At 52.2% G+C, this 25,709-nt stretch overlaps 9 protein-coding genes and 1 non-coding gene across 10 annotated transcripts; 5 read left to right on the top strand and 5 right to left on the bottom strand.

Moving 5' to 3' along the window:
• Window positions 1-105: 105 nt before the first annotated feature.
• Window positions 106-5,713, top strand: AtWU_08112 (fatty acid synthase alpha subunit FasA; the record flags this gene model as incomplete). The annotated part of the gene is made up of 5 exons (XM_035503220.1): window positions 106-188; window positions 247-273; window positions 325-767; window positions 820-5,531; window positions 5,585-5,713. The coding sequence occupies 5 exons, from the start codon at window positions 106-108 to the stop codon at window positions 5,711-5,713; spliced, it is 5,394 nt and encodes a 1,797-aa protein (XP_035359113.1).
• Window positions 5,714-6,512: 799 nt separating this feature from the next.
• Window positions 6,513-7,356, top strand: AtWU_08113 (putative GNAT family acetyltransferase; the record flags this gene model as incomplete). The annotated part of the gene is made up of 2 exons (XM_035503221.1): window positions 6,513-6,912; window positions 7,028-7,356. 2 exons carry the CDS (start codon window positions 6,513-6,515, stop codon window positions 7,354-7,356), a joined length of 729 nt encoding a protein of 242 aa, XP_035359114.1.
• Window positions 7,357-7,951: 595 nt separating this feature from the next.
• AtWU_08114 (PHD finger domain-containing protein) lies at window positions 7,952-9,705 on the top strand (the record flags this gene model as incomplete). The annotated part of the gene is made up of 2 exons (XM_035503222.1): window positions 7,952-7,982; window positions 8,072-9,705. The coding sequence occupies 2 exons, from the start codon at window positions 7,952-7,954 to the stop codon at window positions 9,703-9,705; spliced, it is 1,665 nt and encodes a 554-aa protein (XP_035359115.1).
• Window positions 9,706-9,870: 165 nt separating this feature from the next.
• Window positions 9,871-10,419, bottom strand: AtWU_08115 (uncharacterized protein; the record flags this gene model as incomplete). The annotated part of the gene is made up of 1 exon (XM_035503223.1): window positions 9,871-10,419. The coding sequence occupies one exon, from the start codon at window positions 10,417-10,419 to the stop codon at window positions 9,871-9,873; it is 549 nt and encodes a 182-aa protein (XP_035359116.1).
• A 534-nt stretch (window positions 10,420-10,953) lies between these two features.
• AtWU_08116 (MFS transporter) lies at window positions 10,954-12,715 on the bottom strand (the record flags this gene model as incomplete). Its single annotated transcript, XM_035503224.1, has 6 exons — window positions 10,954-11,817; window positions 11,874-12,191; window positions 12,252-12,366; window positions 12,426-12,488; window positions 12,549-12,628; window positions 12,701-12,715. 6 exons carry the CDS (start codon window positions 12,713-12,715, stop codon window positions 10,954-10,956), a joined length of 1,455 nt encoding a protein of 484 aa, XP_035359117.1.
• A 682-nt stretch (window positions 12,716-13,397) lies between these two features.
• AtWU_08117 (transcription factor domain-containing protein) lies at window positions 13,398-16,061 on the bottom strand (the record flags this gene model as incomplete). The annotated part of the gene is made up of 5 exons (XM_035503225.1): window positions 13,398-14,000; window positions 14,055-14,439; window positions 14,495-15,115; window positions 15,170-15,821; window positions 15,893-16,061. 5 exons carry the CDS (start codon window positions 16,059-16,061, stop codon window positions 13,398-13,400), a joined length of 2,430 nt encoding a protein of 809 aa, XP_035359118.1.
• A 1,183-nt stretch (window positions 16,062-17,244) lies between these two features.
• On the bottom strand, window positions 17,245-18,184 carry AtWU_08118 (dienelactone hydrolase family protein; the record flags this gene model as incomplete). Its single annotated transcript, XM_035503226.1, has 4 exons — window positions 17,245-17,347; window positions 17,401-17,666; window positions 17,730-17,985; window positions 18,042-18,184. 4 exons carry the CDS (start codon window positions 18,182-18,184, stop codon window positions 17,245-17,247), a joined length of 768 nt encoding a protein of 255 aa, XP_035359119.1.
• A 1,938-nt stretch (window positions 18,185-20,122) lies between these two features.
• AtWU_08119 (uncharacterized protein) lies at window positions 20,123-20,935 on the top strand (the record flags this gene model as incomplete). The annotated part of the gene is made up of 3 exons (XM_035503227.1): window positions 20,123-20,291; window positions 20,340-20,751; window positions 20,806-20,935. The coding sequence occupies 3 exons, from the start codon at window positions 20,123-20,125 to the stop codon at window positions 20,933-20,935; spliced, it is 711 nt and encodes a 236-aa protein (XP_035359120.1).
• A 1,705-nt stretch (window positions 20,936-22,640) lies between these two features.
• Window positions 22,641-24,248, top strand: AtWU_08120 (histidine phosphatase family protein; the record flags this gene model as incomplete). The annotated part of the gene is made up of 4 exons (XM_035503228.1): window positions 22,641-23,421; window positions 23,476-23,593; window positions 23,649-23,753; window positions 23,813-24,248. The coding sequence occupies 4 exons, from the start codon at window positions 22,641-22,643 to the stop codon at window positions 24,246-24,248; spliced, it is 1,440 nt and encodes a 479-aa protein (XP_035359121.1).
• A 793-nt stretch (window positions 24,249-25,041) lies between these two features.
• On the bottom strand, window positions 25,042-25,114 carry AtWU_t212. The gene has a single exon. It is a non-coding gene; the product is annotated as a tRNA-Thr (tRNA).
• Between the last annotated feature and the right edge of the window lie 595 nt (window positions 25,115-25,709).

Raw genomic sequence — 25,709 nt, forward strand, 5'->3', positions numbered from 1 at the left:
AGGAAGGGACCTCTATATGAACAGCATTGTCGTACCACACCCCTCAAATCCCCCTCCGCGATGTCCATCGTCGTCTCCTGATCACCACATAACACCCAACACAAGATGGGCGAACCGATTCAATCACTTCCAGATTCAGAGCAGGAGCGACGTGCTCTGGCACGGACACTGCTCATTGAACTGCTGGCGTAAGTGCCACTACGGGTCAAAATTCCATGAGAGTTGTAGGCTAATGAACCTGACTAGCTACCAATTTGCCTTTCCGGTTCAATGGTGAGTTTCGTTCCTATCCCCGAGCTGCAAATTTGCCACTGACCCCATCAGGATTGATACACAGAAAGAGTTCTTCTCGCGAGATGAGGCCGTGGAGCGATACGTAGAGGTCGGCCCGGCCAAGGTGTTGTCCACCATGGGCAAGAAGACGGTTGCCCGCAATCACCAGCTGCAGGACCAGCTGCGCCTGATTCGCCGTCAATTCCTTTCACACAGCGATGATTATGGGCAGATATGCTATGAATACGAAGAGTCGCAACCGGTGGCCTCGACAGAGACTCAAGATCCCCCAGTCACTCCAGCACCAGTTGCTGTGGCTGCTGCATCTCCGGTTGCTCCTGCTGCAACCCCAGCAGCTCCAGTTGTAGCGGCAGCCGCTATCGATGATGTGCCACTATCTGCGCTGGATATCGTGCTGGCTCTGAGTGCCCAGAAGCTGAAGCAGCCCTTTGACCAGGTGCCTCTGCAGAAATGCATTCGGGACCTGTCTGGAGGTAAGACCGGCTCACATAACCTTCTCAACAGTTCCCTTCTAACGCTGTCCAGGTAAATCTACACTGCAGAATGAACTTATTGGTGACCTGGTGGCCGAGTTCGGTGGTACACCCGACGGCTGCGAAGACCTTCCACTCGAAGCTGTCGGTACAGCTCTCGATGGCAGCTTCACCGGCCGTCCTGGCAAAGTCATGTCTGCATTGATTGCCCGCTTGATCTCGGCCAGGTTTCCCGCTGGGTGGAGCCAGAACAGCATTCGCAGCCACCTTGAGACACACTGGGGCTTGGGCTCTCAACGTCAAACAGCTGTTCTCTGCTATGCCGTCAGTCTGGACCCCTCGTCCCGGCTGGAGAGCCCTCAGGCAGCCAAAGAATTCGTCGACAGTGTCGTGACTCGGTACGGACGCCACTGTGGCATTACTATTAGCCCAGCGGCTGCGTCTGCGGGCGGAGGTGGTGCCGCTGGCGGAGCTATGATTGACTCCAAGGAGCTGGAGCGGCTACGCTCGGAGCAGAACGACGCTTTCAAGCAGCTTCACCTGGCACTCGGGAAGATCTTGGACAGCGACGGCGGCGAGCTTGTTCAGAAGCTAGCGCACAGCGAAGAGCTATGGCAGGAAGCCGACCAGAAGTTGGAGGCTTGGCAGGCTGAGTTCGGTGACGGCTTCTTGACTCGCATCTCGCCCATCTTCGACGCGAAACGCGGTCGCAGCTATGACGCCTGGTGGAACTGGGCTCGCGTCGATATTGCCTCGCTGCTGCTGGGACCCGGTAGCACTGCGAACGAGGAGAAGATCTGGCAGGTGTTGAATCGCTCGAATCCCAGCGCCTTCGATCTAGTCAAGTATCACATTGCCCACCCATTACGCCACAGTGACAAGCAGCTGCAGATCCAGCCCTTGGAGCAGCTGTTCCAGGGTTACCGTGACGCACTCCAAGGAGACTCCGTCTTCATCCACCGGTCACCACCTCTGGGTCCTCGTACCATTGTCAGCCCTAAGGGAGTTATCGAGTACGAAGAGGTCCCTCGCACCATTGGCGGACGCCCAGATACCTACGTCGAGCTACTCAAGCGCGGAAGTCGCTTCGACGCCCCCATTGCCGACAGCCTACCTTTCGTTCGGCTCTGTCGTCCTAAAGGCAGTGCCTGGAACTACGATAATGGCCTCACATCCAGCTATCTCGATTCTGTCCAAGCGGCCACATCCATCGGTATCAGCTTCTCCGGTAAGACGGTGCTGATCACCGGTGCCGGACCCCAATCCATAGGTGCTGAGATCACGCGTGGCCTGCTCACAGCTGGTGCCAATGTCATTGTCACCACCAGTCGCTCCAACATGGACTTTTATCGCAGCCTATACCGCGACTTCTGTGGTCGGGGTTCGTCCTTGACAGTCTTCCCCTTCAATCAGGCCAGTCGCCAGGACTGCCAGGCCCTCATTTCTCATCTGTACAACAACACTCTGGGTACTGCAGGTGACATTGACTGCGTGGTCCCGTTCGCCGCCATATCCGAGAACGGCCGACAGATTGACGGACTGGATGGTCTGTCTGAGGTGGCTCACCGCGCCATGCTGGTGAACCTTCTGCGCCTGCTGGGTTGTATCAAACAACAAAAGGAGGCCCGTGGATACGGGGCCAACCCGACGCAGGTCATTCTGCCGCTCTCACCCAACCACGGTACCTTCGGCGGGGACGGTCTCTACTCGGAGTCCAAAATTGGCCTGGAGACGCTCTTCAACCGCTTCAAGTCCGAGAGCTGGGGTGACTACCTGACCGTGTGCGGCGCCGTCATCGGCTGGACGCGTGGCACAGGGCTAATGAGCGCCAACAACATCGTGGCCGAGGCCATCGAGGCAGAGGACGTAATCACCTTCTCGTCGGCGGAGATGGCATTGAATATCATGGCGCTCATGACTCCGGCCATTGCAGAGGCCTGTGAAGACACGCCCGTGTACGCGGACCTGGGTGGTAAGATGGAGCAACTGGCTGACCTTAAGGGTTTGTCGACTGCCGCCCGTAAGCAGGTGCAACACCAGGCTCGCGCACGCAAGGCCATTGCAGCCGAGGATGAGTTGCACGAAAAGCTGTTGAAGGGCCCAGAGGAGCAGCAACAGCCGATCACTGCTCCAACTACACGCAAGCCGCGTGCCAATCTGACGGTAGGCCATCCAGATCTGCCGGATTACGACTCCATGACGGCAGGTATTCAGCTGCCCGGGCGTGACATGATCGACTTGAACAAGACTATTGTCGTGGTTGGCTACTCTGAGCTAGGACCCTGGGGTAGTGCCCGCACACGCTGGGACATGGAGCGAGCTGGCAATCTCAGTCCCGAGGGGTACGTCGAGATGGCCTGGATCATGGGTTTGGTCAAGCACTTCGAGGGCGACCAGCAGGGATCTCCCTACGTAGGCTGGGTCGACGCCAAATCCAACCAGCCTGTGCACGAGGCCGACTTCGCGGAGAAGTATGGCGAGTATATCCACGAACACGCGGGTCTGCGCTTCATCGAGCCAGAACTCTACGATGGCTACGATCCTGCCAAGAAGGAATTCCTGCAGGAGGTGGTGGTGCAGGAGGATCTACCTATCTTCCAGGCGACTCGTGCTGTCGCTACCGCGTTCAAGACAAAGCACGGCGACAAGGTCTCAATCTCTCCGGCTGGAGAAGATGGGGAGGAGTACAATGTGCAATTTAAGCCCGGAGCTCGATTCTTGGTGCCAAAGGCGCAGCCATTCGACCGACTAGTGTCGGGCCAGCTGCCTACGGGATGGGATCCAAAGGCGTATGGTATCCCAGCGGACATTGTCTCGCAGGTAGATCCGATCACGTTGTATGTCTTGTGCTGTGTGTGTCAGGCCATGTTGAGCGCCGGCATCCAGGACCCCTACGAGCTATACAGACACATACACGTCTCGGAGCTGGCCAATTGCATTGGCACGGGCGCAGGCGGGTTGATCGCCATGCGTGGTGTGTACCGCGATCGGTATCTCGACCGTGACGTACAGAATGATATCCTGCAAGAGTCGTTCCCCAATGCCATGGATGCCTGGGCGAACATGCTGCTCATGGGTGCGGCGGGTCCCATAAAGTCGCCGTCTGGAACATGTGCCACGGCCATCGAATCGCTGGACACAGCCTGTGAGGGCATTCAGGCCGGCAAGGTTAAGGTGGCCCTGGTGGGTGGCACAGATGACCTGCAGGAGGAGATGTCGTACGAGTTCGCCAATATGAAGGCGACAGCCAACACAGTGGAGGAGCTGGCGCGCGGTCGCACTCCACGAGAAATCTCTCGCCCGACGGCTAGTTCCCGCGCGGGATTTGTCGAGTCTGCAGGATGCGGTGTACAAGTGCTCATGACGGCGCAGTTGGCGCTCGACATGGGAGTGCCCATCTACGGCATCGTCGCATACTCACAAATGGCGGGCGACAAGATCGGTCGCTCTGTGCCTGCACCAGGTAAGGGCATCCTGACCGCTGCCCGTGAATCGACTACCGCATCGCTGTCACCTCTTCTGGATGCCACATTCCGCCAGAAGCAGTTTGAAGAGCTACGAACGCAGATCCAGCAGGGGGCGGCTCGCCAGCTTCAGCAGGCCCGACAGGATGGTCAGCTCTCGCCACACCTGGCCCAAGTCATCGACAGGGCTGCAGCATCACAAATTCGTCAGGCCCAGAATCTCTACGGGCTAGATCTACGACACCAAGAGCCCGGTATCTCACCCATTCGCGCAGCGCTGGCTGTATGGGGTCTCACCGTCGATGATATCGGGGTGGCCTCATTCCACGGCACTTCGACCAAGGCCAACGACAAGAATGAGTCGGAGGTGATCAACACAATGATGAGCCATCTCGGCCGCACTAAGGGTAACCCGGTTGTGGTCGTGTGCCAGAAGTACTTAACGGGCCACCCCAAGGGTGCCGCAGGAGCATGGATGCTGAACGGAGGCCTGCAGATCCTGCAGTCAGGAATCGTGCCAGGCAACCGCAACGCAGACAACGTCGACTCGGTCCTGCAGCAGTTCGACCACCTCGTGTACCCTGCGGAGTCTATTCAGACACGCGGAGTGCGAGCCTTCATGCTCACCTCGTTCGGATTCGGCCAGAAGGGCGGCTTGGTGGTGGGTGTGTCTCCGCGCTATCTCTTTGCCGCGGTGGATCAGACGCCCTACGAGGCCTATCGCATCAAGGCGCTCCGACGCTGCGAAATGGCGAATCGCGCCTTTATCGAGGGGCTCAACACGAACAGTCTTTTCCAGGCCAAGACATCGTCCGCCTGGGCCGCCGAGGACGAGATGCGAGTATTCCTGGATCCATTTGCGCGGGTTGCCGTTGACGACGGCAGCTACTATTTCGATGCCAAATGTCTGCATCCTGATTCAGAGGACTCACTTTCTGAGACGAGCTCTGGAGTCTTGACTGCCGTGGAGACACCCTCAACGCCCACCAGCGAGCCGCTGATGAACGCGTGCCAGAAATGGGTAGAGGGAGCTGTGTCGACAGATGGAACGACCTCGGTAGGTGTGGACATTGAGTCAGTGACTGCTATTAATGTCGAGAACGACGTATTCCTGGAGCGGAACTACACTGAGGCTGAGAGAGAGTATTGCCATGCTGCGCCAGATCCGGCACACTCGTTTGCAGGCCGTTGGGCAGCCAAGGAGGCCGTGTTCAAGAGTTTGCAGGTGCCGTCCAAGGGAGCAGGGGCTCCGCTCAACGATATTGAGATCCTAAGTGATAGTGGGATTCCAACTGTTCATGTGAGTTGCTCTGTTCCTGAATATGTAGTGATCACAGGCTAATGAGACTGCAGCTACATGGTGAAATCAAGAAGCTCGCTGAAGAGAAGCAGCTGGCCAAGGTTCAGGTCAGTATTAGCCACTCGGGCGAGCTTGCCATGGCGGTGGCTGCCACTACGTTTGGTCCTGCTGAGAAGGAGTGAATGTTGTTACAGAGGGAGGAATAGAGCGTATGAAAAGATCCAGACTGTACAGATTGACTTGGACACTTGGTGTTTAATGATTGCAATTCTTTTGTTTGTAATGAGTACTATGAGCTTTATGATTAGACATTACTATATCTATCACAATATATTTGCAGCAACTATCAGTGTCATACTTTTACAAGCCAAATTTTAAGCCGATGAGAGACACAGCTGATTCTGTATTCATTCCCTCGGCACATGGATGATGCCCCCTAGACAGCACATCCTGCAGAAACATGAATAGCATTATATCGCGGTTGTCAATTGTTATTATGTCTATCCAAATCAGCAGCTGGATCCCGCTGCCCCAGGCCGAATCGCTACACGGGAGGGCGCAGTCTTGATTGCTAGAGCTTTACTAAGTTAATGCATATTACGATGACCTCAACCGTGCTGTATTTATCTCACTGCATAAGTCCAGACCAAGTGAATACCTGTTTTCTCACTCCTGGTCCTGGGGAAAGAATTCTTGGATGGTACAGTGGTCCATAACCTTAAAAACCGGTTAAACCCATAGTTCCTAGACACTCGGGTGGCTCAATCCTTGACCAACACCCTATATAGAGTATTTGCTGTATATTTATTATTCTAGTTTTCTTATTCAAAGTCTTAAGTAAATCATACTTTTCAATCAATTTTACTGGCGGTAAAGGGACTTGGTGTTAAAAAACGTATTTGCCCGATGGCCGCCATTAACCGCCGTACCCGATTCAATTTTGCTCATTATTCCCAGCTCCGGATCTCACGATTCCACACAATGAAATTTTCACTCGAGCTTGCCAAAGAAGATGACTTTCCCGAGCTCATAACCGCACAGTGGGAAACGTTTGACAATCCTCCGCAGGGCATTTTTCGCCTCTTCTTCCCCATCGAAGATGGCGATTGGGAGAAGAGCCTGCAGAGAAGTATCGAGGACCAGCGCACGTCTTTCATCAAGGAGCAGCCGACCGTCAAGTGGATCAAGGTCATGGATGTAGAGAAGAAACGGATTGCGGCCGCTGCCAAATGGTATTTCTTCGACAATGCCAGCTCTTTGGCCAAACGCCCACCGGTCGAGGTTGATTGGTATCCCAAAGGGGTGATCAGGAACTTTGTGACTCAGGCTGTGCAGCAATATGAGCAGCCACGGCATGAGATGGGCCAAGGGCCACATGCATGTAAGTCTATTCTGTTGTGAACATGATTTGGTCCTGGACGGTTGCTACACATTCCTTACTGAGAGAAACAATTCTGGGCCTTTACATCCAACAGCCCACTGACAATGTTAGATAGACCTCCACATTGGTTTCACTAGACCCAAGTATCAAAAGCAAGGTCTCGGTAGTAAGTGGATGGAATGGGGACTGGCAGAGGCGGACCGATTGGGGCTGGAGACCAGACTAGACTCTACTGATTCGGGTGTACCTCTGTACGAAAAGTACAACTTTCAGGTAGCCAAGGTGCATGAATTGAGTCCGGTAATGCCCGCAAGTCTGACGAGTAATGAGATGCGGGAATGGAAACGCTGTGAAGAGGAATTTCTACCCATTCGCACCACTGTGATGGTGCGCTTCCCAGGTGGAGTTCCCGCTGCAAGCATGGAGGTTCAAGGAAATCAGTAAAAGAGGAGGACGTTCGTATACATGAATATCACTACTTGTGTAATCCCCACTTGTAGGGAGACATAAGTACACCGCAGGTGAAAATCCGGTGAGACAAAGACTACTTACGAATATGTCCTCAACTTATGTTTTGAAATTCCGTGAATGAAAATTGTTCGACGGCATCCCCCTTTGTCCACGAGTCATAAACTAGAATCCCGAGGACAACAAACCATCCCAGCGGTGATTTCCTTCCAAGGGCTTACAAGATGAGTAGAAGCCCAATAAATTGGTAGTAGGGGCCCGATATCTCAGCCAATTTACAACCGATCACCAGGCTTCCTCCCTGATTATCGGTAGCTGCTTAGAAAAGTATCCCTGCTTCTCCGGAGTATATAGGTGTAGTCACCATTCCCCGGCCCATTACATTGCTTCAATTTTCCTACATTCTTCTCCAAAGTCTCTCAAAGTTCAGGTCCATCACTTACAGTCTCACCACCCAGAATTTTGATGTCTCTGCCTCCCCATACGAAAGATTTTGTAAGGTTACCTGGCCTACTCATACCGCTCATCCCAAACTATATTCGGCCGTCTGTTGGATCTACTCAGCAGCAAGATGAGATATCTCTGGAATCTACATAGTAGAGGTCAGTATAGCATAACTGGCAATCAGGAATACTATGTTTAAGTCGGAGAGAAGAAAGTAAAATGCAAAGCTAACATCTGGGTCAATTAGGTCGGTGGTTTCGTTGCTATGAAGCGTACGGTCCTGTTCTTGAATTAGTTTCCGATCGCCCCGAGGCGCTGAAAAAGATTAAGCAGCTGTGTGAGGAGCCGGACAAGCTAGATGAATGGGAGGAAGCTCAATTTCCTGCTCCGGTAGGTGCGCTGGCCAGCATAGTCTACACCGTGAATTTGGACGCTGGCACACTGGTAGTGTCCTACATCGATGTCCCAGAGTATGAACCCCAGATAGTGACTGACTGGTATGATCTGCACACGGTACGTGAGGCCTCTAGCTTGTCTGCAGCGGGACTCCGTGAGGATCTGAAGGAACTACCTACGCATGCCCCTGAGGAAATTATGAATAATGGATTGGCGCAGCCGCCGCTGGAACCACTGCATCTCCACTTGGATATCCCGACTTTCCTGAACGAACTGCAAGCCCGATTGTTCATCGACCTTATGTGGGCCTGGCGCTGGCACGTTTGCGATCCAATAACTATGCGTTATGATTCACCGGCGTTGAATTACTTTTGTATCACTATCTTACGTCTTGCAGCTTGGGATTTCGAGGTTTCATTTGACACCGACGTTGACCTCCCAGTGACAGATTATCCTGATGTACCCTGGAGCTGTCCCAAAGGTGACATCTACTGGTTCCATGGATTCCTTGTTGTTCTACACAACAACCTGGAGGATCAATCCATGGTCCGCTCAGCCGTTCAAAAGGCTGAGCAGTACCTTAAGAAAACCGCATCCCAGAATCATCACACCCGCTTGATAATCATTTCGACATGCCAAGTTGTCTTTGCTGAGATTTCAGACGACACTGTCCGTGCAAGCAGCCCCAGTATGCTGATTTCGGATATGTCCAGCGGCCGGTGGCCTGCGGGTTTCCGTGCTCTCTGCCAGATCCTCACAACAAACTGCTGGCGAGAAAGCAAGACACACCGGGAGACATGGAAGCCTCGCCTGCCTGCGGAAATTATTCAGCTCATCCTGCAGCATCTGGAACCACGCGATACGGTAGCATTTACAAAAGCATCTTTCATTACCGAAAGAAAGTATTACGCAAGTATACACCAATTCAAAGACCTTGTCATACAGAGCTTCCGGTTGCTAATACCATGTTGTGGCAAGCGCAGCGGACTCGAAGAGTCCGGGGTGATGTGCTCAGTTTGCTACTCCTGGCAACACAGTGACTGCCTTGACCAAGCTAATCTTCCGAGTGATAGTTGTCCCCACTACATTTGCTCGCGCTGTCGAAGTGGTGAGCCAGAATTTCTCATGGGCCGGGAAGCCATGTACAAGTTTCGGCGTAAAGGAGCATGCAAGGTTCGACACGAAGTTACCCTCAAGAGGTTTTGGCTACAGCAGAACCAACACGTTTCTAGTAAAATGCATGAGTCCAAACACTGTCTTGCGGACATCGACTATACAGTCCGTTTTAACGGTGCTTTTTCAGGTTTAGCTTATGGTTTTGACGATCGTGACTTGGACGATGATGGCACTGATGCTGATGGCTATAATGCTGATGGCTACGATAATTATAGCTACGACGATAGTGGTTATGAGTATGATGACCATGACGAAGATGACATTGGAAACCATGACACTGACCATAATGAATTTGACGATGAACCCTGAGAGTTCCTTGCTATCTTGGTAATCAAAACGTAGTTGAGATGGTGCAAATAGAGAATATATGACTTGATGAAGGCAATTCAAATTTATAGCGCTTTCGACGCGTCTCACGCCCTTATATCTGTTCCACTACTTATAATCATGCCCTTCGGGGCTGTCAGACCGTATTTATCCACGCTCCACTGTCTCTCGCGCAGGCATATCATGTAGTGCCATATGCCTCAACATCCGTTCAATCTGAACACTATCCCTGCGCACATGAAAAGCATGCTGCTCCTGAGATTGACCGGATAGTGCCCATGGCACAAGACGCTCATGTTCAGGCAGCTGTCCATGATACTCGTAAAAGTATACCGACTGACCCTGAACCAGTACTGCCCAGCAACTCTCCACCCCTGGAATTCGGTGCTGAATAGATTGCTGGAGTCGACTGATACAACTCTGAAGTATATTATCCACTTCCGATCTAGCCACGACGTGATCGACGATCTTACGATTCTCTGATCGACTGGGCTGAATGTGGCGAATTATGTATTCGAAACCTGTAGAGAACTCGTTGCTAGTTGACTTGGGTGCAACTATGAACCCTTCATTTATAAGGAAGTAGTAAGAGAGAATACCAGATGTCATTGCTTTCACCGCGTCTGCGTTGCTTGGGTCCTCCTCGACTCGTCGGATAAGTTCATTGAGGATGGGCATGGTGAGATATTCTGCCATGGTTGGTGGTCGAATTCAAAGGGATTTTGAACCTGAGTATTTGCAGTGTGGGTGAGCTCTGGGATTATCTAGCAGCTAGGAGAAAGGGGGACTTGATAGAGGGGTGTAGCGAAGCTCGAGCTGACCACTTCGCCAAGGTGGGGGAGATATTCTTGTCTCTCGCAAAATAAGCAGTAAAATAGCCGAGGATCGGCAGTGATCGTCGCTTATCTTCTTAAATTCAGGTAGTCGGCTTCCTCTTGTTCTGTCTAACTTTTCCTTTATTGTCTATCGTATAATTGACGTCACATATTAACATATCTAATCATTTCCCAGTATGCAATCCTGAACCAGCCTTATACTGGCTTATCATCCTCTCATCGCCAAAACGCCACCTGAGACTCCCAGAGAGCTCAGGCCTATGTGCATGTAATGATATACGAACGAAACAGAACTAAAGATTTATACCCAATACCTTCGATGCATGGTTCCCCAAGCCTCACTCTCACTCTATCCCTCCTTTTCTGATAAATCGTGTGACAACCGCACAACGCATCACAATTCCAACTGAGATGACTTTCTGACGCTGCCACCATACTTGTAAAACAGCATTGGCACTGGAATCATGCCAAGTGTAACGAATCCCAGCAGGGAATTACCCCATCCGTAGCCCAATGTCGAGTACATGCGCGGTCCCGCCAGCGGCAGCAGAGCACCCATCAGCGACCGTGTGACCACCATCGCGGCGGTACCGGAGGCAGCATACCGAGGATAGCAGTCGATCACGTAGGTCTGCAATGTATTGTAAATACCCACCATGCCGAACGCAAAAGGCGCCAGGCCAATGATCGGCACAATCCAGTGCGTATGCTCCTGCGCAGACCATCCGTACCAAAAGAACGAGACGGGGATGAAGAAGGCAAAGACGATGGTGATGGACAAACGCATTTCCGGCTCAAAGACGTTGTTGTTGCGCAACTTCAACCGTGTGATGATACGGTCACTGACCAAGGCAAAGACTATCTGGCCACTGATAAAGCCGACACCGAGACCGAGATACGCGAGGCCACTGATCTCCGTGCTCCAGCCGTAGGACTTCTTGAAGACATCGGTCACTGTGGTAAAGAGCAAGTAGAGACATCCGTAGAGTGTGGCCAGATAGGTGGCAACTGGGAAGACGATCGGCGAACGGACCAAGAGGTAAAATGGCATGATCAGCCGCTTGCCGAGGGTGCCTGTATAAGAACCTTTGGCATCCGCTCCATTGGGTTCGTAGCAGCTGTATAGTTCGGGACGATTGAGCTCCTTGCGGAGGCGCTCGGTCTTACGGCGTATGATTACGACGTGGTTGGTCTCACGGTTGAAGATCATGACCAGAGCAGAGAGCGTGCCGCCCGCAATGACCAGCACCCAGAACACCTAACAGGATATCAATGTCAGTTGTGTGGATGAAAACGCAGGTGAAAATGACTCACCCAGTGCCAACCCGCTCGCTGAGCGATAAAACCTCCAAGAAGCGGTCCCAGAACAGGTCCGATCAAGATACCTGTTGTATACACTGCCATTGCAATTCCACGCTGTTCGGCCACAAATAAATCGGCCACCACACCACCGCCTGTGGTCAAACAAGCCGATCCACCAACGCCCGTTAGGAAACGAAAGACGATTAGTGCAGAGATATTGGGGGCTAGCGCGCAGCCAATCTGGAAGGCGACAAAGAACGTGTTGGCCGCACTGAGGACGATCCGTCGGCCGTACATCTCACTCAGCGGAGAGAAAAAGAGAGGACCAGTCTATATGGCAATTTCGGTAAGCCAGAGTCATGTTCTTGACAAAATGGAGACCGCACATACCACATAACCGATGAGATAGCCTGTGACCGAGAGAGTTCCCAAAATAGTCGATGTGACATCAAATTCCTCCTCCGCATACACCACACCTGGAGAGAAGACCGAAGACGCGAATGGACTGAAGAGGTCGTGAGTAAAAGCCAGTCACCTGTTTATTTGGGAGAAGTCTCAGCATACCTGATGAATGTGATGGTACTGACCAGTATCATCAGAAACCATTTCTGGGACACAGGAAAATTCCTATTTCTTGTCAGATGCTAGATCTTACGTGGTGGCAGATGTGACCCGGTTATCCCTCACCTCGGATTCGTTGGGTCATCCTCGCCGTCCCATCCTACCATGTCCTTCTCCAGGTCTATCACAGGGTGCACGTCGGGTCTCTAGTAACTTGCCGTTAGTCAACGGCTCACTAGTGGACATAATACTTGATGACAGCGGAAATCAATGCCTACCTTACCGCCGGCCATGGCGCTGGACGAATCCTTGCTAGTGATTGGTTGTTTGTATTCTCGGAAAATCGAAGTCGAAGTTTATAGTGGTAAAAGTTGCACTAATGATCGAGCAAACAATTGCATAGTTTGGATGGTGCTCAGCGCTTGTTCGTGGGTTAGTTGCGCCTGGGCACCATTCTATGAGAGATATATAAGGGGGCCGCGATACATCCTTCAGGGAGGCTCGGGCCGCGCAGACTTCAAAATCTGACAGATACATCCCAAAAGGAGTCGTGCAATGCACTAAGCATATCTTTCCGGCACGCAATTGACCGCCACGTTGGATCCGGCCTTGTGCAGTGGTTGAGATCAGCGCGTCTGGACTTGCAGCGCCGGTTGGTCGGCACTCGGCCTGCGAGGCCCGATGTTTGGGTTAGACCGACCCATTGCGCTGCCGCCCGTGGTTCGGAATCTCACCCAGCAGCCACTCGGATGTTGGGTGGTCAAGGTCTCGGATTGGACGAGAAGGAAAAAAAAAAAAAAAGATAGACAAACACTAAGGGAGGGAAAAATAAAAGGAGGAAAACAAAAAGACATGAGGGTTCATAATCAGTTGCCACGCGCACGCGGCACCACGCTCAGCTATTATCGGTCGGATCTTAAGGCGCCCGGCATTGGACACTAGTACCCCCAAACCACAATCACATTACAAGTCGGTCTAGAACAGATAGTCGAAGCTGAGTAAATCCCCCGTCATCCCGTCAAATTCCCCAAACTCTCTCCCGAACAGGTAATCCTCGCCTTCCGTAGGTCGTTGCAAATTAAAGGGTCGCGCTTCCAGGTAGTACGTCTGATCTCCGAGCCCTGGCTCCGGTCCATAAGTGGCAGCAGCCCCGGCCAGCGCCTCCATAACTCGCTCAGCTGTCTGGGGAGTGGTGTTTTCGGGCGCCGGAGTTGGCATAGTTGTACATGGCGCACCTGGTTGGAGCGGGGGAACCACATACCCTGACGGTACCGGGGTGGAATCTAAATGAGATAACGGAGGCTGTGATACAGGAATCATGCCGTATGCTTCGACCGGATTAGACTGGGAAGGATGCGTCTCCACGCCCCGTGTGAATGACCCTGAACTGGGGGCAACCACTTCACCCGCTCCAGGACCGTTATATCTCTGATTCCCCTGAGGTGATGCAGCATGACCCTGTCTTGTCGTCGGTCCCGTATACGGCTCGCTGGCTTTATCCGCAACTGCCTCTGTGGTGTCATTCGGACTTTGCGACTGCGAGCCGTGATCCGATTTAGTGAACGTAGCTGTCAGTACCTAGTCGCTTACGTTAGCCTAGAATCGTCAACATGGAACCATCGCTGGTCGTACCGTTAATGCCACATGCAGGCGACGGGAATGAGAACTGTAAGGGGTGAGGCACATCAGCATTCTCTTTGCTGTGTTCAAATCCATTTTGAGATTTCTTGCTGTGTCCGGGTTCTTAGAGCCCACCACCACATATATCAATGATAAACCTGCTGTGCAGACCATGTACGCAATCCTCCAGTGTGCTCCATATAGGAGACCGTCCCGGTGCATATCCTCGGTCAAATGGATAAGATTGCGGCTGGCGTCAACACACGCCGAGGCGTACTTGTGAAATCCGTGTTCGGCATGGCCGTTCCCCTCGGTGCTGTCGACGAAGTAGTGCAGGAACGGTCGATATAGAAGAATTTGGACGTGTGCATATGTCATCCATAGCTCGTATTTCGCCCTGCGACCTGTTAGCTGAGTGGAACTTAGTGGGACCGCACTCATGGTGACCTTACTTCTCTAAGTGGGGGGCGTATCGACTTGTTCCCCGTTTATACCCCAGTGGGAGCGATGTGGACCACTTCTGCAGCTCCGCTTCGAGCTGCGTCACAATGTCGTTGCTCACCCGGTGGCTCATGGATCCGCTGTTGGTTTTGCGCCGGACGCCTCCCGACGGATAAAGCTCGCGAACGATTCGATCCAGAATATTGTGGAGCTTCAACAGCGCGACAGAACCAGACATACTCCGAATCAGTGCCGGGTCTTGTAAGGCTTGAGATATCCTGGTCGACTTAAGGTCGTTATCGTCCAGATCTAGCGGCTGTTCGATGTCGACTTCGTTGCTGTTGATCGGCCGCGGATAGCCACACATCGAGGCTACGACCATCAGTAATTGTCGTAGAGACCAAAAAAGTCTCCTTTTAATCTCGGCAACAATTAGATTGTCCCTCGTGTTCGGCAGCTGGAGATTCATGCGAACAGCGAGAGAGAATGCGTGTGACAGGCATGTATAGCACGGTGATAGCCTCTCCGTGCTCAAGATGAATAGGTTCATATAGAATATTGCTTGTAAGGTAACGATATCATTGCAGTCGTGCAGATCAACAAGATCACGGCATGTCGAGAAATATTTCGTTCTGCCTGCGTTAGCATGAATCTAGTTTAAACGACACACCAGGTTGAAGACATACCTCTCCGCGGTCGTGTCGTCCCCGCTTTCAGATGGGCCCTCGCCGATCTTCTCAAAAAGGCAGCCCAACGCCATGAGAGCGTAAACGAGCGGGATATGGCGCATTTCCCCTTCCCCATAGTCGCTCCGATCCAGGCTGTAGAGGAGTTCGAACGCCGAGTCAAACGTGGGTCGGTGCACGACATGATAGAGGACGCTTGCATCCAGCGCTATGTTGATTAGGTGCTCCGCTCGCTCACGGGGTGGTAAGCAGACGACCCGTGGTGCCGGGTTGGCTGACTGGAACAATTTCACCCCGGGTTTCTCTCGTATACGTAGCCGGCTGTCGAAGTCCGCGCCGGGCCAGTCTCCCAGCTCCGCCTTGAGGCGCTCAATAAAAGCACGGTCGGCGGATGAGAAACCGAAGCGAGCTTCTCCTTGGCTGGACTGGGCCTGCGGCTGGGAATCTGTCGGGTCGTGACCGACATCGTTGGCGCCAGCTGTTGACGGGGGATGGAGTTGCGACGCCGAGCTGGGGGACTGAGATGAATCTTTGGTGGCAGAAATGGTCTGATAGGATTCCTCCATCGCCTTGACCCTCTTCTCCAACTCCTGCAGACGATCGAAATGTGGGGAAGCTTTGCGCTTGCGACGTGGCTCCGGATACACACATTCTGTACCCGTTAGCTTGTCCCCAGCCTACCGTCTGTGGTCTTATCGCGACACAGTTAAAAGGGCCTCGCACCATTGAAGGAGGTGCGACAGTGATTGCAGGTAGAGACGCCGTCACACTTGATTTTCATCTGGCGACAGCGCTCGCATGCCCGGCGAGTACGATCCTTGGGTCTCCCGGTGGCATCGGAATGGGAGGCATTCCCATTCGGGGGAGGGGGCATCTGAAAATGGCGGAACATGATGAGAGGGGGATGAGGAAAGACCTGACTGCGATGCAGTCATTGGGAGGAGAGGATGTAATGGAATGGAATGGAAATAGAGATCAACATGCGACCATAGCAAGTTGAGTTGTGGGGGGGGGGGGGTAGAGGAAAAGAAATGAAGAGTAACAATGTGGATGGAAGATGAGTGAGTGAGTGAGTAGTAAGAGTAGTAGCAAGTGAGGTGAAAGTTCCAGGTTCCAGTCAGAATGCCGCCCGATCGCTGAGGTTCTCGCCAATGACGCACCACCAAACAACAGCCTGAAGGATCACGTGGTGACTGGAGGGGGGAGATTGGAAGGAGCCGCGGCCAGTGGTGGTGGTGGTGATGGTGGGTTTCGTATTATTGAGCGCATTCTTGATTACTACTACTAGTAAGTACTGTAATTCTCTCACTCTCCCTCTCAAATCCTTTTCTTGTCCTGAGGCACCCGGGGGGCGGGAGGATCTTATTGCGCCCGACTGCTTATCGGCCTGCCCACTCACTGCCTGTCGGCTGGTCCCGAAACCTGCCTGTCACTGCCAAAAAAAGAAGAAAAGAAAGAAGGGAAAAAAAAAAAAAAAAAAAAAAGTACCCACAGCGGATCATTTCTCTCTCCACTCTACTTACTACGTACCTTATTGTCTACTAGACTACTACATAGTAGTTTGTGTGTCTGTCCAACAGTTTTCCTATACTCACACACAAGTCACATTTGCTAACTACTACTCAGTTCGGCTCCTCTTGAGAAAGATGCACTTTTACCTTCATGATCCCTAGTATGAAGGGTATTTACTCCTGCGACTTCAATCCTTCTTTCTTCCCCCCTCACGGCTTGATGGATACGATGATGCTACCGTGTAGGTTATTACCTGATGGTAAGTCTCACCTTTTTTCTTACTCGAATAATACTTGAATGATAATCGAATGATACTCGGGACAAGGGATAATTGACTCTAACGTGGTTCAAAATCCTAGCAGTGAAGGTCATGCTACATAACCCTATCGGGGAACGGATCCCGCAATATTAAGAGACAGACAAGTGGGGACAGATTCATGCACATCCTAGCCATCATCATCATATTTATAGCGTGGTCATCAGCCATTACTAGTCTACTTCTCCCATCTATTTAACTACTCCACCCCCTCCCCTCGGTTCCCCTGTGTCGCGCACTTGCCCTCTCACACCTTCAAGTGCTCATCAAACCACTGCACGGCCTGGATGAAGGCATTCTCCTTGGCGAACAGCACCTTGGGGTCGCTGAGGTCTCCGCGCAAAGCGAATCTATGACGTGATTAGTCCAATGCGCAGTCCATTGGGTTTCAAAAATTACTCACCCATGACCGACACCGCCATAGAGAGTCTGGGCATAGGGCAACGCCAGCGTTTCCAAGATCTGCTCCGACTCGTGTCGCTTCTCGGCGGGGAAGACGTGGTCCTTCTCGGCCGCCGCAATAGCCAGAGGACCCTTGATGGCCTCCAATTCCTCCTTTTCGACCAGACTTGGGTGCGCCAGGAAACCGACATCCACCTTGCCTTGGTCGGGCTTCAGGAACCGAACAACATACTTGGCGCCAAAGCAGTATCCGATGGCACCGATTTTCTGTCAAGAAATCAGTCCCACCGTTCGTCCGGCCAGCCATTGGCAGCGGAAAGATAGGCCTACCTTGATGTTGTACTTGGTGCGCAGTTCAGCTATGCACTTTTCCAGGATGGGGTCGATGACGGGGGGAGTGTGTGCGATCTTCTTCTCGTGGTACTCGCCCACCAGCCATTTGTGGAGGTCCAGGCCCGCGGCGCCACCAATGGGGATGGGATCACCATAGAAGAGATCGGGGATGAGAACCAAGTAGCCATTGGCGGCGAACTGGTCAGCGATCAGCTGGGCATTCTTGAACCGGTGGCCCAGGATATCAGTCAGTCTATTTTGGTCAGTTGAGACTATTCAGTTGCAACCATTGCAGTGAGAGGGACAGACAGGATGATTGCTTTCTCGGGAGCGGCACCCTCGGGAGCCTTCTTGTAGACTTCAAAGTCATCAATGGTGATGAAGTCGCCAGTCGCATCGCCATCATGCTTGACGCCCTGGAAGCAGCACTTTCTGGGAGGGTAGGAGGTCATTGTGATGTGGGAAACTGGGGGGAACTTCAAGGGACTTGGTCGAAAGGGTTTGGATGCTTGACTATGTGACCATGGACTTCTCCCGGTGACTTTATACCTCTCTACTACCTTATCCAAATGCAGTTTTGAGTGATCGGAATCATCTTTGACGGCATATCTCCCTAGTCCTCGGTCACGGGCCGTGGTGTTTCTGGTCGGCAAGGATGTTGGGGCATGGTACTTCCTGTTGCCCTCTAGCGATCCGAGGACTGCCCAATGGGGAATTGCCCCGACCGAGATTCGGGTTAGCGCGGGTCCCGCGCTAACCTCAGTCTCGGCCTTTCCCGCTGGCATCCCGATTGCAAGGCAACTTCCTCGTTTTACCCGAAAGAGGTAAGAGCATATGGAGACTGATTGCCTCAGGCAGTCAGCCGCCATATTGTCTCCAACACTAGTACTCACCTTTCCTCGGCTTGTCTCTGCATAGGTGCTACACTACTCTGTACTAGTATCTATCTACTACTAGTACTCACTCCGTGGGGCTGGAACAACTGCCACCACCGGTCCCGCCGCGAGTTGCACCGATCCTCGCTCCCCCCACATGCAATCACATAGCGTACTGTGTATATCAGCCAGTGTCCCGCGCTATGGAGGTCGGTATCGGTACCCCGTGAAAGTAGCAAGAGACCGACTGTCATTTGGACTCTCGTCTTCTTTTCCCTCTTCTGACGTACCTGACCTCGTCGATCATTGCCGATTCAATCGATAGATAAGTTGATGGAGTTCAATATGACAACTGCCGGGTCGCAAGGTGAGACACCTTGTCCTAACACAATAAGCATTGCATGCGTTCGCATCCTGACCAAGGTACACTCTAGTAGAACAAATGCGACCGTATCTCTTTCTGCTCCGCCTGCAACACCCGCTGGGCTCCCGATAAGCGGCAGCGCGTGCTCCTCTCGCCCCGCGACGATGAGGCCATGGAGAATGTACACAGATCCTTGCAGGAGGTACCACCGGCCCTACAAAAGCTCCTGGCGAGCAGCGCACAGTCCGAATCATCATCAAGGGCTCCCCATTCACTCTTTCATCCTCGTGTGGACGGGAAACCAATGTTTTGAGAGATACGACTTTCAGCAGGCCCTACGATTATCTCGGCAGCGTTAGCCAGAATGGCGGCCGACAGCGACTTCAGTACGCCTAATGTTGACAATGTCCGAGCGAATACTGTTTGGGGAGGAACTACTATTCTTGGCGCGTTTGGCTGGATCTAATAGGCCATTGGCAGAAGAGGAGCTTTGTGACGGGTCTGTCTATCCGCACGTTTGTCGAGGGACCGTAGATATACGCCTCTTCCTACACTTGCTATTGATACCTGCCGGGGAAACGCATCTTGTCATACAAGTTCCTGCTTTCTATCGCATAATCTATTGCAACTGGTCATAGAGTTATTGCTCGGCTCAACGGACGATGCCTTTGCTCAAAGTCAGATCCCAGCTCATACTCATTCAGTACCGTGTCCTATTCATGGGAAGCCATGATGTACATTTGGGGCTCCTTGTTGAGAGGGCGCCCTCCCTCACATGATGGAAGCTCCGTGTCGCATTATCGGTTTCGCATCAACTGCAATGGTTTGCCGGGAGATATAAACATGAGTCGGATCCAGGAAATATCGGCAGACCAAATTTGATCGCCTTCCCAAAAGCTTCGTGTCAGCCGAATTGCTTGAGCACCGGCTCCAGGGCCGGGGATGTGGCTTCCCACACATAGACACTCTGCATTCAATAACCGTCATGTCGACATCATGGATTATTCACACCGTGGACCATTCACTTAAAGCCATCACGGCATCATGGATCATTCACTACTAGTCATTGTCTATATCTTGATTCCTGGGCCCACTTCCGCATCAGCGCAGTTCGCAGAGGCTTCTTCAGTGTGGGAAAACCATATTCGATCATGGCTCCCTTTAAAGGCAGCATCTCCCAGCGGGAGGTCCAGTGGGTCAAACTCAGCAATTCCTGCACATACAACAAGATCTGTTACTTCAGGCGAACCAGGTCTCTGGTCAATCTAGCTCATGGCATCCACATCATTGGACAGTTCCTGATGATCTCTGCTAAGAACCGTACGCTTCCCTTTCTCACCTTGTCCATCAATACTGACACTTGGCTAGGCTATGATGACCTACAGGACAAAACTATACCGAAGTTCCTTGATGCTCGTATTGACACCAACAATCTACTTAGCAGCCTCACTTTCGGAATGTGCGCCTGCACCTTTCTAAATGTCTTTTTTTGCCTCCTCATGATATGCGACTGGTTCTGGCCGGAGCGGAAAGAGAACCTTTGCATTCAGTGGACATGGAAACTCGGTTCCGCTTTGGTGAGTCTGTTGCAAGTGGCAGCATGTGTAGTGATTACTATCATTGTAGCGACGCAGGAAGTTCAGATACACGGTGTGTCAGCAGATGAACAAGAAAGCATCCGGAGCACCTGGGACTGGATCGCTTTGGCCTACCGAAAAGATGGCCGGACAGTAGCGGGGCTAGTCTTCTACTGGCTTGGGTGTGTGTCCGTATGTTGGGGGTAGGTTCTAGGATGAAACGAATGCGATGAGAGAAATATCTAACCATGTGCCAGTACCGTTATTATGTGGCATTGCTACGCGTACCACAACAATGACAGGCCGTTCGCCGATCACGCGAGAAAAGACAGAGCCAAGACGCAGATCAAGGAAGGACTTAAGTTGGACTCCACTCCAGTGAGATAGCTGAGGCTAGTTGGCATTAGTCACTTCTGGATGGTTTGAGTGAAGTATCAGCTTTGTTGCTGTATTGCTGAAGCCCTGGTGCCAACTATGGAACACCAGGAAGAATTTCAGAGGTACTTGCTGCATAGTTGAAGACTCTAGTTCGAGGATCTGATTAAGTTGATTACCTGATGTTCAGTCAGATAAAACTAGAACGCCTTGCAACAAACATAGCCTCAGGGAGACGACAACGTTCACGGTGTAGCCATGTGTCAACCATGTCAAAGCATGTACTTGACTGCCACGAATATTTTCCTTCCTACGTCATATAAGCGATGATCGCCTCTTTCTTTGTTTTATTACATCGTACTCACTTTCGAAAACTTGGCTACCTAGCTCGAGCTATGGTAGGCTGTCATATAGTAGTATTGCTTTTGCGGCAAATCGGAGTAACAGTTCGTCCCACGGTTAAGGTTGGGGTCTAGGGGGGTGGGGGGTTTGGTGCAGCAATAGCTGCAGGGTATACTTCCGACCTAGCAAAGCGTCTTTGAGAATCTAGGTATTGAATCCGTCACATGGTGTATGCATAGGCGATTCCAAACCCCCCCCCCACTGTTAGACCCGGATTGGCATGACTCAGGATGTAATTTGCTATGCGAGAGACCGGATCTCATCGCCCTGGCAAAACATGCAGTGACTCGCACGTGCACGCAGGCATGACGCAGACTGGCTCAGTGGGTCTAAAGGAAACACCAGCTGTTCTGGAAAGCCGGCGTTGCATACTGCAGCGACAAAATGCCGCATGTCAGCTAATACAGTTGCCTGATACTAGATCGATTCCGATCGCGGAGTGTGATCGTCCCTATGGGCTTCCATTCCTTCCTGAAGTTCCAACCGATGCGAAAGCGGGTGGCAGAGCATGGCAGAACCGCGTGGCCGACGGAGTGGCACCTTGGCTGGCAGGTCCAAGCTTTGGCCAAGGAAGCTTGCGCTCGGCGTGGATTGCCGAGGCGGGCAGCCCCGAGCCGTTGTTTACCCTCTTGAAATCAGGGTGTCCGTGAGGGACATCATCTCCTATCAGTGCCTGGCTCATCCAAACTGCTACTTATCCACGTGTGTTCTGGGAATGACTCTACATTGGTGATTCCGTCCTCAGCACGAGGCAGCGGAGATACGAGGGATACTAGAAGAAGTGGGAAGACACCGGCAGCGACCCCGGAGATAAGCCCTTGCCGGGTGCATAACTACTTACTTACTAGTTGACTACACTAGTCGATTAAGCTGCTGCCATTGACCAACGGCAGTCTGTGCCTGTGTCCGTCCCGCCCGTCCCTTCTGCCAATGGGAGAGTTGGCCGAAACCACGCCTTTAGACTCCAGGGTATGATTCGAATCCCGTGAGTCCCACTGAGAGGTGGGATTCAGCCCTGTTACGTCGAGCTGGAGGGCTTCTCGCATTGGGATGCTGAGCACGTGGGCTCTTCTGTGAGTCTATCACTGGTAGATATTCCTTCGTCCTCGCTTTCGCTACTTTCTAGCTTGCTCATCTTGAGCCGTCTCCTGGCTCGCATGAGGCGACCAGCTCACAGATGCATGCTGGACCGCAATCTCCGATCGCCGGGTATAAAAAGGTCTTCCAAACCCCTCTCGGTTGATATGTACCCCGCTCGTCATCTCCAACCCCCTCGAGAGCACCTTCTCCAGCTTCTGTCAATTGTACCTTCACAATGCCTCGCACCTCTCTCCTCACCCTGGCCTGTGCCCTGGCCACGGGCGCATCCGCTTTCTCCTACGGCGCTGCCATTCCTCAGTCGACCCAGGAGAAGCAGTTCTCTCAGGAGTTCCGCGATGGCTACAGCATCTTGAAGCACTACGGTGGTAACGGACCCTACTCCGAGCGTGTGTCCTACGGTATCGCTCGCGATCCCCCGACCGGCTGCGAGGTCGATCAGGTCATCATGGTCAAGCGTCACGGAGAGCGCTACCCGTCCCCTTCAGCCGGCAAGAGCATCGAAGAGGCCCTGGCCAAGGTCTACAGCATCAACACTACTGAATACAAGGGCGACCTGGCCTTCCTGAACGACTGGACCTACTACGTCCCTAATGAGTGCTACTACAACGCCGAGACCACCAGCGGTCCCTACGCCGGTCTGCTGGACGCCTACAACCATGGCAACGATTACAAGGCCCGCTACGGCCACCTCTGGAACGGCGAGACGGTCGTGCCCTTCTTCTCTAGTGGCTACGGACGTGTCATCGAGACGGCCCGCAAGTTTGGTGAGGGTTTCTTTGGCTACAACTACTCCACCAACGCTGCCCTCAACATCATCTCCGAGTCCGAGGTCATGGGCGCTGACAGCCTCACGCCCACCTGTGACACCGACAACGACCAGACCACCTGCGACAACCTGACCTACCAGCTGCCCCAGTTCAAGGTCGCTGCTGCCCGCCTAAACTCCCAGAACCCTGGCATGAACCTCACCGCATCTGATGTCTACAACCTGATGGGTATGTGATTACGGACCAATCATTGGCTCAAACATCCAGCTGACAGCATCCTAGTTATGGCCTCCTTTGAGCTCAATGCTCGTCCCTTCTCTAACTGGATCAACGCCTTTACCCAGGACGAATGGGTCAGCTTCGGCTACGTTGAGGATTTGAACTACTACTACTGCGCTGGGTGAGTTTACCATTTGATCGATTATTGTCTCGGATCAGCAACTAACGATCGACAGTCCCGGTGACAAGAACATGGCTGCTGTGGGTGCCGTCTACGCCAACGCCAGTCTTACCCTCCTGAACCAAGGACCCCAGGAAGCCGGCCCCTTGTTCTTCAACTTGTACGTTCTCGGCAGAATCAAAGTCTCACAAAAAGAACCTCTTCACTAACATATAGTAGTGCCCACGACACCAACATCACTCCCATCCTCGCCGCCCTCGGCGTCCTCATCCCCAATGAGGACCTGCCTCTTGACCGCGTCGCCTTCGGTAACCCCTACTCGATCGGCAACATCGTGCCCATGGGTGGCCATCTGACCATCGAGCGTCTCAGCTGCCAGGCCACCGCTCTCTCGGACGAGGGTACCTACGTGCGTCTGGTGTTGAACGAGGCTGTGCTCCCCTTCAACGACTGCACTTCCGGACCGGGCTACTCTTGCCCTCTGGCCAACTACACCTCCATCCTGAACAAGAACCTGCCCGACTACACGACCACCTGCAACGTGTCTGCGTCCTACCCGCAGTATCTGAGCTTCTGGTGGAACTACAACACCACCACGGAGCTCAACTACCGCTCTAGCCCTATTGCCTGCCAGGAGGGTGATGCTATGGACTAGATGCAGAGGGGTAGGACCGGGATACTTTAGTGATGATTGATATTCAAGTTTGGTGGTGACGATCACCTTGTTAATAGTCTTGTACAGTCATGCGGTGAATGTAAATAATGATAATAGCAATGATACATACATATTGAACTTTCGTCGTGATATTTGTGTGCATAGGCACTTTGGAGGGATAATTAGGCTTAGGTTTATTTCAATTCGGTGCATAGTGTGATCAATAAATTGACGATTCATTATTGGAATGCAATGCTGTATATTTATTGAGGTAAGACGCAGCTACTAGCTGACTGCTTGGAAGCTTTCTGTATACACGGCAGGATTCCTCGGTAGTGACAAAACTATCGACCGGGTTCAACTTGGACCGTGCTTCGTGAACTTGCCATACTCTCTACGGTCGCATCTGCCTATTTGGCCTCAACGAGAGTGGATTTTAGTTCATAGCTGGTTCTAGTGGGTAATTCGGCTCATTGAATGTGTTAAAAATGGATTCGCAATTGAAGTAGAGACTGAACGTTCAACTTTGGTGGTTTATCCGAATGTTGCGGCAAGATCAGGGTGAAATTATATATCACCGACACAGCACCAACTGAGACACAAGTAGTCCAGTACTACTACTATCTGGTTATTGGCACAACTTCAATCAATGTACAAAGGCGACCGATAATCTCGAAGAGATTACCATACTGAAGCTGATAGCCATGATCCATGCATACTCGCACTGTCATGCTTCCCAGGGGTTGATAAAGCATCGGATGGGGATAAGGTATAAAAAGAAAAAACAAAAAAATGCTTCCACGCGGATTCGAACCGCGGACCTCATGATTACTAGTCATGCGCTCTACCAACTGAGCCATAGAAGCTGGTTGATGTAGGAAGTACTGACTGTTTGCTTTATGTGCAGCAAATACAATCAGCAGCAGTTGTTGTCTGTCACAAAGACGCTTCTCATGCAGGTTCCCGGAATTGACAGGACAACATCCACATCCACCTCCTGTCCAGTCTGACCAACTGTTACCAACTGATTATCTGCAACCTCCTTGACCCAATGATTTAATCTGTTTGCCAATTCATGCGTTGGGACTCACCATGTCCAACAGCGTACTTCCCAGACCATCTCACCAGTCACCACTTCAAACCAATTCCCCATCGTTCCTGACCTCCAGCCACTCCAATCTAGCAGCAACATACAAAGAATCCCACAAAGAAACCAGCATCGATGACGTGAGATGTGAGATGTGCCCAACTGGACCTGACGAGGCTGAGGGATGGCGGAGCAGTGGATTCGGATCGTGCAGCCATTGGGGGCCACGGTAAGCCGCCACAGCTTCAGCCACGGTAATAGTAGACTACTAGTAGTGTCGGACCCTGTCAGATCCAAATTGTCTGAGATATAAATAACCCCGAACAGATGACCTATCATCCTACCCCTTTAAGCCATCAAAACAGCCCTTCTCT

This window comes from Aspergillus tubingensis (assembly GCF_013340325.1).
Source record: "Aspergillus tubingensis WU-2223L DNA, scaffold_9, whole genome shotgun sequence".
NCBI lineage: Eukaryota > Fungi > Ascomycota > Eurotiomycetes > Eurotiales > Aspergillaceae > Aspergillus > Aspergillus tubingensis.